General features: G+C 54.9%; 1 protein-coding gene across 5 annotated transcripts; it reads right to left on the bottom strand.

Moving 5' to 3' along the window:
• Positions 1 to 2,042: 2,042 nt before the first annotated feature.
• On the bottom strand, positions 2,043 to 10,854 carry PLPPR2 (phospholipid phosphatase related 2). 5 transcript variants are annotated; one of them, XM_019659360.1, is made up of 10 exons: positions 10,317 to 10,854; positions 8,852 to 9,026; positions 8,047 to 8,127; positions 6,917 to 7,105; positions 6,657 to 6,792; positions 5,582 to 5,853; positions 4,466 to 4,642; positions 3,329 to 3,451; positions 2,951 to 3,002; positions 2,043 to 2,831 (listed from the first exon to the last, which is right to left on the bottom strand). In XM_019659360.1, the coding sequence occupies exons 3-10, from the start codon at positions 8,110 to 8,112 to the stop codon at positions 2,488 to 2,490; spliced, it is 1,359 nt and encodes a 452-aa protein (XP_019514905.1). In that variant the 5' UTR covers positions 8,113 to 8,127; positions 8,852 to 9,026; positions 10,317 to 10,854; the 3' UTR covers positions 2,043 to 2,487. The 5 variants fall into 5 exon arrangements, with proteins under 5 accessions (XP_019514905.1, XP_019514907.1, XP_019514906.1 ...); XM_019659362.1 differs by having other exon boundaries at positions 8,906 to 9,026; XM_019659361.1 differs by lacking the exon at positions 10,317 to 10,854 and adding an exon at positions 9,638 to 9,950.
• Between the last annotated feature and the right edge of the window lie 22 nt (positions 10,855 to 10,876).

Genomic DNA, 10,876 nt, shown 5'->3' with positions numbered 1-10,876 from the left:
CAGGAGGCACCACGGATCTCAGGGTGCGAGCCCTGGAAATAGGAGCTATGATCGGTAAAGCAGGGGACTCCGTTGTTCTGTCCCTCCTCTGCCTTCAGCCTTTTCATGCTCCCATCGCATTCCCTGTGACCCACAGTCAGGCCCACCACCTTCCCCTCTCATTCTGCTTCAGCCACACAGACTGGATACAACAGGCACGCTCCCACCTCAGGGTCTTCATGCTTGCTCTTCCCTCTGCCTGAAATGCTCCTCCCCTCACCCCAGGTATTTTCATGCCTCCCTTCTTCCTCTCCTGCACGCTTTATCTTCAGTATCATCTCCTCAGAAAGAACTTTCCTGACCACCCTCTTTAAATTGCAAACTGTTCCCAGCCCACAGTTGTCCCATTGTCTTCTCTAGCTTGAGTTTTCTCCTTATTACTAATCAATATCTAACATACCAGAGATACTAATCCCTGACCTAAATCTTTGTTCCTAGAGTTTGGAATTCAGAATTTTTTAGATTTTCAAAAGCTACTATGGTGTAAATACTATATTGTATAACATGCCAGCTGGGACCTGGGATAAATCTCAAATCCAAACACTTTAATGAAACATAAGAATATTTACATCAAATTAAATAAAGAAGCTATAATAACCTCACGTCAGTTCAGGTTTTTGCCACAAATGAGTTATGAATAAAATGTTTGGTTTTCAGACCTTTTTGAAATTTGGAGATGTGGCTCTGTGTATAGCTTATGTATCTTTGTTCGTTGTCTGTATCTTACAGATTAGAACGTGGCCTGGAATTTGTGTCTGTTCTGTTCACTACTACAGAGCCTGTGTCTAACTACACAGCACCTGGCACATAGTAGGTATTCCATAGTGTTTGTTGAATGAATTAATGAATGAATGTGGGGAGAAGGAAAGCAGATTCCCCTTTCCTGCTCCCCAGATGACACCATGCCCCAAATGTCCTGTCTGAAGCCCCTCAGAGCCATGGTGGAGGGATGTCTGTGGCTTCCTACCCCTCCTACTCTGCCTGGTCTCTGCTAGGTCCTCAGCACAACCTCACAATCAGAACCCCTGCTTTCATCCATGCAGCCAGGGGTTTGGCTTGGAGGTCCCTACTGCTCTCAGCATCTCCCCTCACTATCAGGACCCTCAGAGTCCCTTCACTCTATTCTTTGTGCTCTCTGCACCCTGGCCATGGTCAGAAATAGGCCAGTTGCTTGGGAAAGACAGTTTGTGAGGCCCCTCACCATGGGTTTGAGTGACTTACATATGGCTTGTGGGTCTACATTTGACATGAAGAAACAAGGGCACAGAGAGGTTAGTTAATTTTCCTGAGGCTAAGCAATACTGAGGCAAGATTTAAATCCAAGCTGCTGGCTCCACAGCCCCACGTTGTCTTTCCACAATAACCCCTAGATACACTGTGACAATACGCATATACCCACACCCAGTCTCACTGACACCTAGACCCACACTCCAAGTCCTCCACACTCCATCACCCAGGAGAGGAAGGCAGGTGGCCAAACTTCTGTTACAAACAGATCTTTATTAAAGATGAGGAAAGGACAGTAAAGGGAGGTGGTGTTTCCTCTACCTACTACCTTTGGCTGCCCCGAGGTTGGGGAGCCCTGTCTGCTCTACCCATGCCCCCCCTAAATGGCACATCTGCATGAGGTTGAGGCATAGGGGGCAGTGTGAAGGACAGGGGTGGGTTCCAAGAGAAAAAACGTCCTTTCCTATAGCCCTAATAAATAATAGAGGGTTTGGGGGGACCTGGGTACGGGCAAGGGAAGACAGTACTCTGAACCCTCAAACCTCTAAACTGGACACACCCGGCAAAAGTAGAGAGTTAGGAGGGACTGGGTGAGAGGGTGCATGTGGGAAAGGGACTGAGAAGGGAAAGGGGGTGCCCCAAGGACCCTGCCATGGGGGAGCCTGCGGGATTTGATTCTGAGGAGGGCCTGATGACAAAGGATAACCCCGTTTCCCTCCTCAATTTTGCACATGCTTAGACATGGGCGGTCCCCCATTGGCTGGAATCATACCCACCCTACAAATTCTGAAAACCAAGGACTCCTATTGGTTGTGAACACTGGCTGGAATTGCCCTCTTGCCTGAGGATTCTAAGACGTAAAGGGGAGACTCCCATTGGCTGGAGTAAACTCCTTTTGGTTGGAATTCAGAGAACTGGAGGCTCCCATTGGCTAGGCAATGGCCAGTGGGGTCATGATTTGAACCTTAAAAGGGCAATCCTAGGGGGCAATGGCCCACCTCTCAGTTGTGCCCACTTGGATGTCCCAGAGGGCAAGAGAAGCAGGGGATCCCCCAAATGTCTTTCCAGCCAGCCTCTGATGTCTGGGCCTGGCTGGTTTGGGGATGGGGCTTTGGCACTCACACGACACATGCATACAACACATACACACACACACACACACACACACACAGAGCAGGGAAAAAATGGAGACTGGGCAGATTTTGGATGGGTGGTTGGGCCTCACAGCAGGTGGTCGCGGCTAGCAAACAGGTAAGGGCTGAAGTTGTCCCGATGGAAAGGGGAGGGATAGAGTCCGCTAAGGGTGTACAGGTCCCGAAGTAGGGGCGTGGGCAGCAGCAGCTTCCGGCCACGTCCACCACCTCCACCTGGCCCTCCAGGCCCAGGGGAGGAGGGTGAGGGACCTTGGCTGGGGGTCGGTGCTGGCAGGGGCAGGGGCAGCGGCAGAGGCGTTGGCTCAGACCTCAGTCGAGGGCGGGGCACACGGGGCGATGAACACATGGCTGGAGCCCTGGAGGACACGCAGCTGGGGATCAGGTGGCCACGGCGGGTGCAGTTCTGCGGCTCTGGGGGTCAGGGGTCAGAAGTCAGGGGATCAGAAAGCTTGGGAGGAGGTGAGACCGCTGTGGCAGTGACTGCCATCTGGAATTCCCCCCATATATCCCCCCACTCCCTTGACACTCACTGGATGGGGTGAGCCGTGCCGGTGTCGAATGCGGCCTGCAGGCCTCGGGTTCCTGAGACAAAGAGGCAGAGGGATGGGGCTAGTGGCCCCCTGGGCCCTGCCAGCCACAGCATGAGGGACTCATTGGGCAGGAATTCCCAGTGGAAAAGAACCAGCTTCTCAGGATTAACCATGTCCCCTTGGCAGGAAGAGAGGGGGCACACCTTTCTATTCTGTGGGACTGTCCTCCAGGACCTGTGTCCACAGAGACAAGCCATCCCCCCACCTCCCCATGGCCCTGAGACACCCTCCCTCCACCTCTTGCCTGCCTCCCTGCCTCCTTAGTCCTATTCCACCCGCTACCATCTCCAGCCGGGAGCGGCCTCCGGCCCCCCTTACCTGGGCCACACTTAACTTTTCGAGGGCGCTGTCCACGGTGGGGGCTTGGCCCAGGTCCTCCCAGGGGGAGAGCCTTCGGCTGGAAGGCGGCCGGCTCTGAAAGTTGTGTACAACGCAGGTGACCTGGGACAGAAGGAGAGCAAAATGTTGAGGCTCAAGGATAAGATAGGAGTGGTATAAATACCATCCCCATTTTTCAGATAAGAAAACTGAAGCTCAGGTTTTCACAGACAACTAACTTTTTTTTTTTCTTTCTTTCTTTTTAACATTTTTATTGGGAAATTGGGGGAAGGGGAACAGACAAATTGCTGTCCTTTTGTTCTTCAGTCTAGTTGTGGAGGACATTGCTTCACTGGCCCAAGTTGGCACCATCATTGCGCTCTTCCCGGGCGAGGCAGATCAGTTGCCGGCTTCTGGACGGCCGCTCACAGCGGCTGCTGGCCGCTCACGCTGGCTGCTGGCTACACACGGTAGCCCATGGCAGCCCACTGCCACAGGGGCTGCAGCCTACGCCATCAGCAGTGACTCAAGGCAGCCCAGCTCCAGGTTGAGCTGTTGTTCAGCATCTTAGCTGTGGAGGGCAGTGTCACTGGTCCTCATATGTGGGATCCAAACCAGGGCCCTCTGGCGTCCCAAGCCAGCTCTTAACCAATGTGCCACTCAGCCAGCCCACAGACAACTAACATTTTTATGGTGCTCACTGTGTGCCAGGAACTGTTATTTCCACCCTAAGTGGTGGCTACTACTATTATTTATTCCACAGAACCAGACTAGGAGGAAGCAAGTAAAGCTGAGTTTTGCAAGGGCAGGATTGAATCCTGACTTTATTTAAATTTTTTATATATATTTTACATGACTTTTGATTTTAAAAAAATGTTTCACTAAAATATTATTTGGATTAGTGAATGTTTTAGCACCCTCTTAAATTATATGCTCAAAGCGAGTGCCTTACTTGACTCACTCTGATCTCATTTCTGTCATTCCATTTCACAGGTGAGAACATCTAGGAAAGGTAAGGTTAAAGGTCTCCTCCAAGGTCACACAGTCCACACCCTTCACCATCATGTGGCCCTGCCTTTTGGGTCAGAGAGCTGATGTAGGGTCTCCTATACTGGGATGGGTGCGAAGGGGGCTCACCAGGAAAGTGGCAATAGCTGCCCCAGTCAGAAAGCCGGCCAGCACGTCAGACCAGTGGTTGCGGTACTCGGCCACGCGGACCACGCCCACCAGGAAGGCGGGGCACAGCAGGGCCAGGCAGAGTGAAGGTTTGACCAAGCGGGAGCCCTTCACGCGGAACACCAGTGTCACGTACATCTGCGGGAGCCAGACAGGTCAGGGGACACAGCTGCCGAACTCAAGTGGCCACTGCGTTCAGGGCTAGGGGGCATGGCCAGAATCCCCAGGATCGGTACTAGGGCTGGAGGATGTGGTCAGGGGCTCCAGGAAACAGAGCCAGGGACAGGAGTTCACAGGATGGAGTCGTGGATTCCCAGTGGGCCCTTGCAGGGGTGGGGGTGTGGCCAGATCACCAAAGAGCAGTAAAGAACGTCTGGGGCCAGGAGTCCCAGGGACCAGTCACAGATGGGGAAAGACTCTTGCTGGGCTAGGGTGTGGCCACAGAACCAGAGGGTGGAGTTAGGGCCCAAGGGGCAGGTCCAGGAGCTCCAAGACGTGGAGTCCCCAAATCCCAGGCAACCACCGACAGGGTTAGAAACCAGACTCAGATGCCAGAAAAAGAAGTCAATGCAACAGGGGTGCATCAGGGAAAAGCAGGGGAGAGTCAGGAAGTCCTACCACAGTTGAGTCAAGGGCATAGCCAGTAAAATAATGTGCGAAGACAAAGGTAGGGGGCATGAGGGCTGTAGGGGGCAGAGTCGAAAACCCACACGTCCAATCTCCCAGCCAGTATCCAGGACCTGTAGCATCCTGGGGACACGGCTAAACTCCAGGGACAGCAACCTAGTCCCACAGGGTGCAGCCAACAGCCTCCATCGGGGGTGGCATTACTGGGTCAGGAAGTGTGGCCCGACACCAAGAGGCGCCGTCAAGAACGGCAATAGTCAGACGGGGGCGTGACCAAGGCCTGAAGGGAGGCGTGAAGAGCTCAGAGCTTTCCTGGTTAGACTCTGCCTTAGGGGCACAGTCACAGCGCCAGGGCAGGGCCTCACCCGGGGAGGAATTGGAGGCTCCAGCCCAGGTGGCCTCCTGCCTACTGGCCGCCCCCCACTGCCGCGCTCCCATTTCGGGGCTCACCGCCGTGTAGGTGACCGCATAGGCACAAAGGGCGGCGTCCTTGCAGGGGAAGGCGCGGCGTGCAGCAGCCACCAGACTGGGGCTGCCGGCGCAGGCACCCTGGTCAGTGACAAAGCGGTCGGGCCCTGGCCGGTCCGGTGAGGGTGGTGGGCAGCCCAGGGCCGTGTAGTTGGGGCGGCACACGGACAGGAAGTGCGGCGTGGGGTTGCCGGTCACTACCTGCCCTGCGTTGGCGAAGATAGTTGTGGTGAAGAGGCCGAAGGAGTAGACCCCTGAGGATGGAGCGGGAGAAGGGGTTCATGGTTGAGGCTGATGTCCCTGTGGCCCTCCTCCTGTGAACCCCCTTATGGCTTTTCTGGGCCCCTGTCTCCTTGTTCTTGTGACCGCCATTAAAGCACCTGGGACTCCCCTTAATGCTGTACCCTATTATAGCTGGGCCACCATGATGGCATTCTGGGTCCCTTGCCTCTCTCTCTGGGATTAGCACTATGTCAGGAGTGGGCCCTCCCCTGTGGCTCCATTATAGCTAGGCTGTGACCCCTCAACAGCATTACATCAGGATTGGGACCTCCTAGGACCACCCTGATGGCATTTCTGGGCCTCATATACTTGCCCTAGATTCACTATTACTGAGTTGATCACTTTTCCTCTGGATCACCAATAAGCCAGAACCAGATCTCCAGCCCTCTGCCACAGGGACGAGCCACCATTACGGAGGAGCTATGCCCTCTCCCCTACCCTATGGCTACCCATTGTGGCTGGGACTACGTTTAAAGCACCGCTGAGGACTTATCTCTCTGGGGGCCCCATGGTGTTTGGCATGCGCCTATAGCCCCCTTTTCTGACTGAGATTCTCCTTGTGGCAATTTGGGACCCTCCTCTTAAGTTGCTATCATGGTTAGCTTAGGCCCCACCCATACCCCTAAAACCTCCATTAATGCCTGGCCTGAGCCTAAGTACCTCTTTGCCCCTGAAGGCACCATCATGGCGATTCTAGAATCCCCCTGGAATTCTGACTAAGGCTGAGCCTGGCCCATATCTCTTTGGGGGGCTGACCCCTGGCCCTTTTACTCACCCAGGAAGCGAACCAGCCTCCTCAGTGGGGGACTGAAGCGGCAGCAGGCCCCAGACACGATGGTGCTCTCCCCGATGATGGGGATGGCTGAGGGTGGTGCCGGGAAAAAGGCACGGGCCAACTCCCCCAGCAGGATCTGTGGGTGAGACCAAGACAGGGTCTCCCTAGCTTTCAAGCCTAGCCTTCTACCTCCCTCCCTCTGGCCCTCCTGCCTCCTGGGAGGTCCTCCCACACTCTACCAAGGCTACCCTCAATCTCACCGTGAGGATGGGCCCAGCAGTGACCAGGGCATAGATAAGTGCAGGAGGCACTCGGCTGGCAGCCTCGGGCCCCGGGTAGGGCTTGGCGTAAGTACTGTCATAGCAGAAGAAGCCCTGCGTGTGCACAGGGAAGGTGTCCGTGAACTCCAAACGGTAAGCAAGCAGGACCACCACACCCAGCAGCACTGACTGCCGCCCAGCCAGGGTGGAGAGAGAGATGGAGAGAGACGGAGAGAGAAGAGTGAGGGTCAGGCCTGAGCTGGGGACATGGAGAGAGAGACACATACAAACATGGAGAGGGAGAGCGATGGGGAGTGAGGGAGAGAGTGATCAAAACTGAAGGAACTAAAAAAGTGAGAGAGACAGAGATGGGGGGAAAGGGGGTGAGAGAAGGGTCAGGGTCTGGGAGACAAAAAAAGAGATGGAGACAGAAACAGAAAGAGAGAGAAGACAAAAGTGGAGGGGAAAAGAGAAAAGAGGGAAGAGAAGGAGAAAGAGAAAGAAAAAGCAAAGAATAGAAAGAGAAGGGATTCGAATGGTAGAATAGAGACAGGAGAGAGGAGATGGGATTGGGCAGAGAGAGTGAGGACACAGATCAGAAAGAGATACAGAGACAGTGGGTGGCAGAGTGACAGATCACCAAGGAAAGAAATACTACTACTAGTAGAACTAGCTACCACAGGTATAACCCTTAATGTGGGTGGGGTGTCATACTAAACCTCTTCTGTGAATGAATATATTTTACCTTCATAACAGCCCTAGGAGAGAGACACTCTAAATATGCTCATTTGACAGAAGAGGAAACTGAGGCTCAGGAGGATATGTGAGGTGCCCCAGGGTTTCACAGTAAGGATGGGCAGAGCAGGAGTAGAACCCCAGAAGTGCCACTTCTGAATGCAAGCTCATAGCCATGTCTCAAGAGAATGGGAGTAGCACTTTCATTCTCCAGAGAGACAGGGAGTGAGAGATCAGGGAGAGCGAGGGTAGGACTGCAGCCAGGGAGATGAAAAAATAGGTCCAGGTAGGGACCTTGTCAAGATAAGGGAGACTGAGGTTGGGCAGAGAGGGGACAGGAAGACAGGTATACCCCCTTCCCACTGAGAGTCTAAGGAAAGCATCCAGCTCCTCACCTCCACGAAGACAAAGCAGGGAATGATGGAGAAACTCCTCTTCAGCTGAGGTCTCCCTCCAGCCATGGTGAATGCCCAGGCCTGTGGAGGTGGGGAGGGAATAGGGTGGCAGGGATGGGGCCTAGGGGGTGGTTCAGGTCGCTGGCCCGAGTGGAGTCCTCTGGCCACAGCCCTGGCCCCACGGAGGACTACCAAGGAGCTCTGGCTCCACTCCTTGGGCCTTCTGGCCATGCCGCTGCATATCCAGGTTTTGCCCCTGCCCGTGCCCATTGGAGGCACCAGCCTCCCCTCACACAATCCTCATAGCTTAACCTGTGTGGGGTGGTGGTGGGAGGAACCCCGGAGATTCTCTAGTGGTCTTTGCCCCCTACAGCCTACATAGGAGACTCCGACCTCATACTTTTAGGAGGGCCTCTCCTCATTACCAAGAAGGACCTCTCCCCTTGGCCTTTAGAAGAGACTTCTAAAGGATACATTTATAAGAGTCTTTACCCCCACCGGTTTTTAGGGGACCCCACCCTCTTTCCCCACATGCTTTACAGGGGACACCATGCTCCACGTACCCCACCCCCGCTAGGCCTCTCCCCTGAGCCCCTTCCCCCATGGCCCACAGGGGCCGCTTTCCTGTCTCTGTGGTTCATGGCTGATGGCCAGGCCCTCCTTCTCCCCCAGCTGCCTCCCTCTACCTCCTTCCAGCCCATCTGCCTCCCTGTACAACTAGGGGGTTATCTGTCCACCACGTGCTCCCACTACTGAACAGCTAAGCGTCACACCTGCTTGACCCATTCTCCCAGCCTGGCCTCACCTGTGAAAGGGCCCTATGGCTTCCCACAGGCTGCTGCCACACCCACGGACTCACAGCTTCTCCTTGTGGTCAGCAGGGCAGGGATGGTCACCCCCATTGCACAGATGTGGAAACTGAGGCCCAGGCAGATGAGGGCAGGCACTCTGGGTCCAGGGCTCAATCCACAAGGCTTGCTCTGTGGTGTAACATGTGGGGTGAGGGTCACTAGAGGTCCCAGATGTCCACACGGCCATGGCCCCCTCACCCTCTCAGAGACACAATCACCCATACTGGTACCTCCAGAGTACACAACTCAGCCACAGTCTCTATCACTACCCTCTCCCCGCGCGCACACACCATGGCCCAGCATTCATCTATCCCACCAACATGGACCAAGTGCCTGCTGGGTTCCAGGCACTGTGCTGGGTGCCAGCCTTGTGGTGAACAAGACAGGCCCTCTCATTCAGACAGGTGCCCAACACCCACCACACACATAACTGCACATTCACACACACACACACACACAGCACAGTGTGCACATGGCCTGTCACAGACACCCACACAGATCAAACAACTCCCCCATAAAACATACAGTCACAGAGATATACAGGAGGTCCTCCATACACCCCAGAGCTCCATACATAGCCCCACAAGAGCCCTCATCCCACCGCCATTAGGGACGTGGACTCAGAACTGCCAACACACTTAAGAGTCACATCAAAAAGAGTCACCACACACAATGGGGGTGACAGAACCAGTCACTGTGTCACACCCCCAATTCAGTGACAATCACACACATTTACTTACAGTTCTTGTCCACATTGACAGCCTTAGGAGAGACACCGTGTCAGCCACAACCACAGCCACATGGTCACATAAGGACATGTACATGGACCATGACAGACTCACACACAGAGCCACACAACCACACAAGAAAGGTGCACGATCACAGCCACACACTAGAAAGCAAAAATGGCCCCCCCACACCATCAGAAAGAACACACAGCAGCCACACCATGACAGTCATATGCACACAACCATACAGACACCAAGACATCTACACAATCACAGTGATAGCAGTCACAATGACACAGGCACACACACACCATCAGAGTAATACCCACTACCACAGCCACACAATGACAGCCACAGGAGACACACCACACGACAGTCCAGAAGCCACACAATGACAGCTATACAGTCACACAATGACTGTTACACAACCACACACTGGCACATAATGACAACCACTCAATCACAGTCACCCTCATCACCACCGCTTGGCTTCTCAAGCTGGGGGTCCCTTCCTCACGCTCCCCTCCCCCAGCCTGGTCCCCAAGCTCCAGTATGCCGCCCCACGCTGTGTCCGCAGGGGACCCGACCGGCAGGAACTGAACCCGGGCCAGACAGACAGACAAACCGAGGGTCCAGGACCAGAAGCCCGCGAGAGCGGGTAAAGGGGGCACCCCAAGCTCCTCCCGCTCACCCGGTCGGGACTGCTGCCGCCTGAGCCCCGGCTCCGCCTAGACGTCACCGGCGCGGCGGGACCAACAGACGGATGGCTGGCTTGGCAGGCGGGCGGAGAAGGCACAGATGGAGATGCTGTCCACCCAGCTCCGCGCCGCGCCGCGCAGACTCCGAGGCGAGGCGAGGGGCGGGGCCTCTAGGAGCCTTATTTGCATAACACCTTGGGCGGGTGCTCGCAAGTCTCAATTGCACGATTTGGGGCGGGGCCTCGGTTGCTCTTTGGGGAGGGGCGTGTTAGAATTGGGAAAGAATGAAGGATAGAGGTTGGGAGGGAAGACTCGCTGAGGGGAAGTGGAGGGCGGAAGGTCAGCCCTCTCTGGCCTCAGTTTCCCCACTTGGGCAGTAGGGGCAGCAGGCCAAATAGCCAAGGCCCCCCAGAAATGAAGGCTGGTGGCTTGTTTGAAGAAAGAGCCTGTCTGGCCACTCATATCTGGACAGACTTACCCCTGACCTTGTCATATACTAATCTGGTCTCACACTGTCTCCTGACGCTAGGCCCACACATCCTGAACAGCCCCT

Source organism: Hipposideros armiger, unplaced genomic scaffold, assembly GCF_001890085.2.
Source record: "Hipposideros armiger isolate ML-2016 unplaced genomic scaffold, ASM189008v1 scaffold_298, whole genome shotgun sequence".
NCBI classification, from domain to species: Eukaryota; Metazoa; Chordata; class Mammalia; order Chiroptera; family Hipposideridae; genus Hipposideros; species Hipposideros armiger.
The sequence above is the reverse complement of the archived record's forward strand: the minus strand, read 5'-3'. Positions and strand labels throughout refer to the sequence as shown.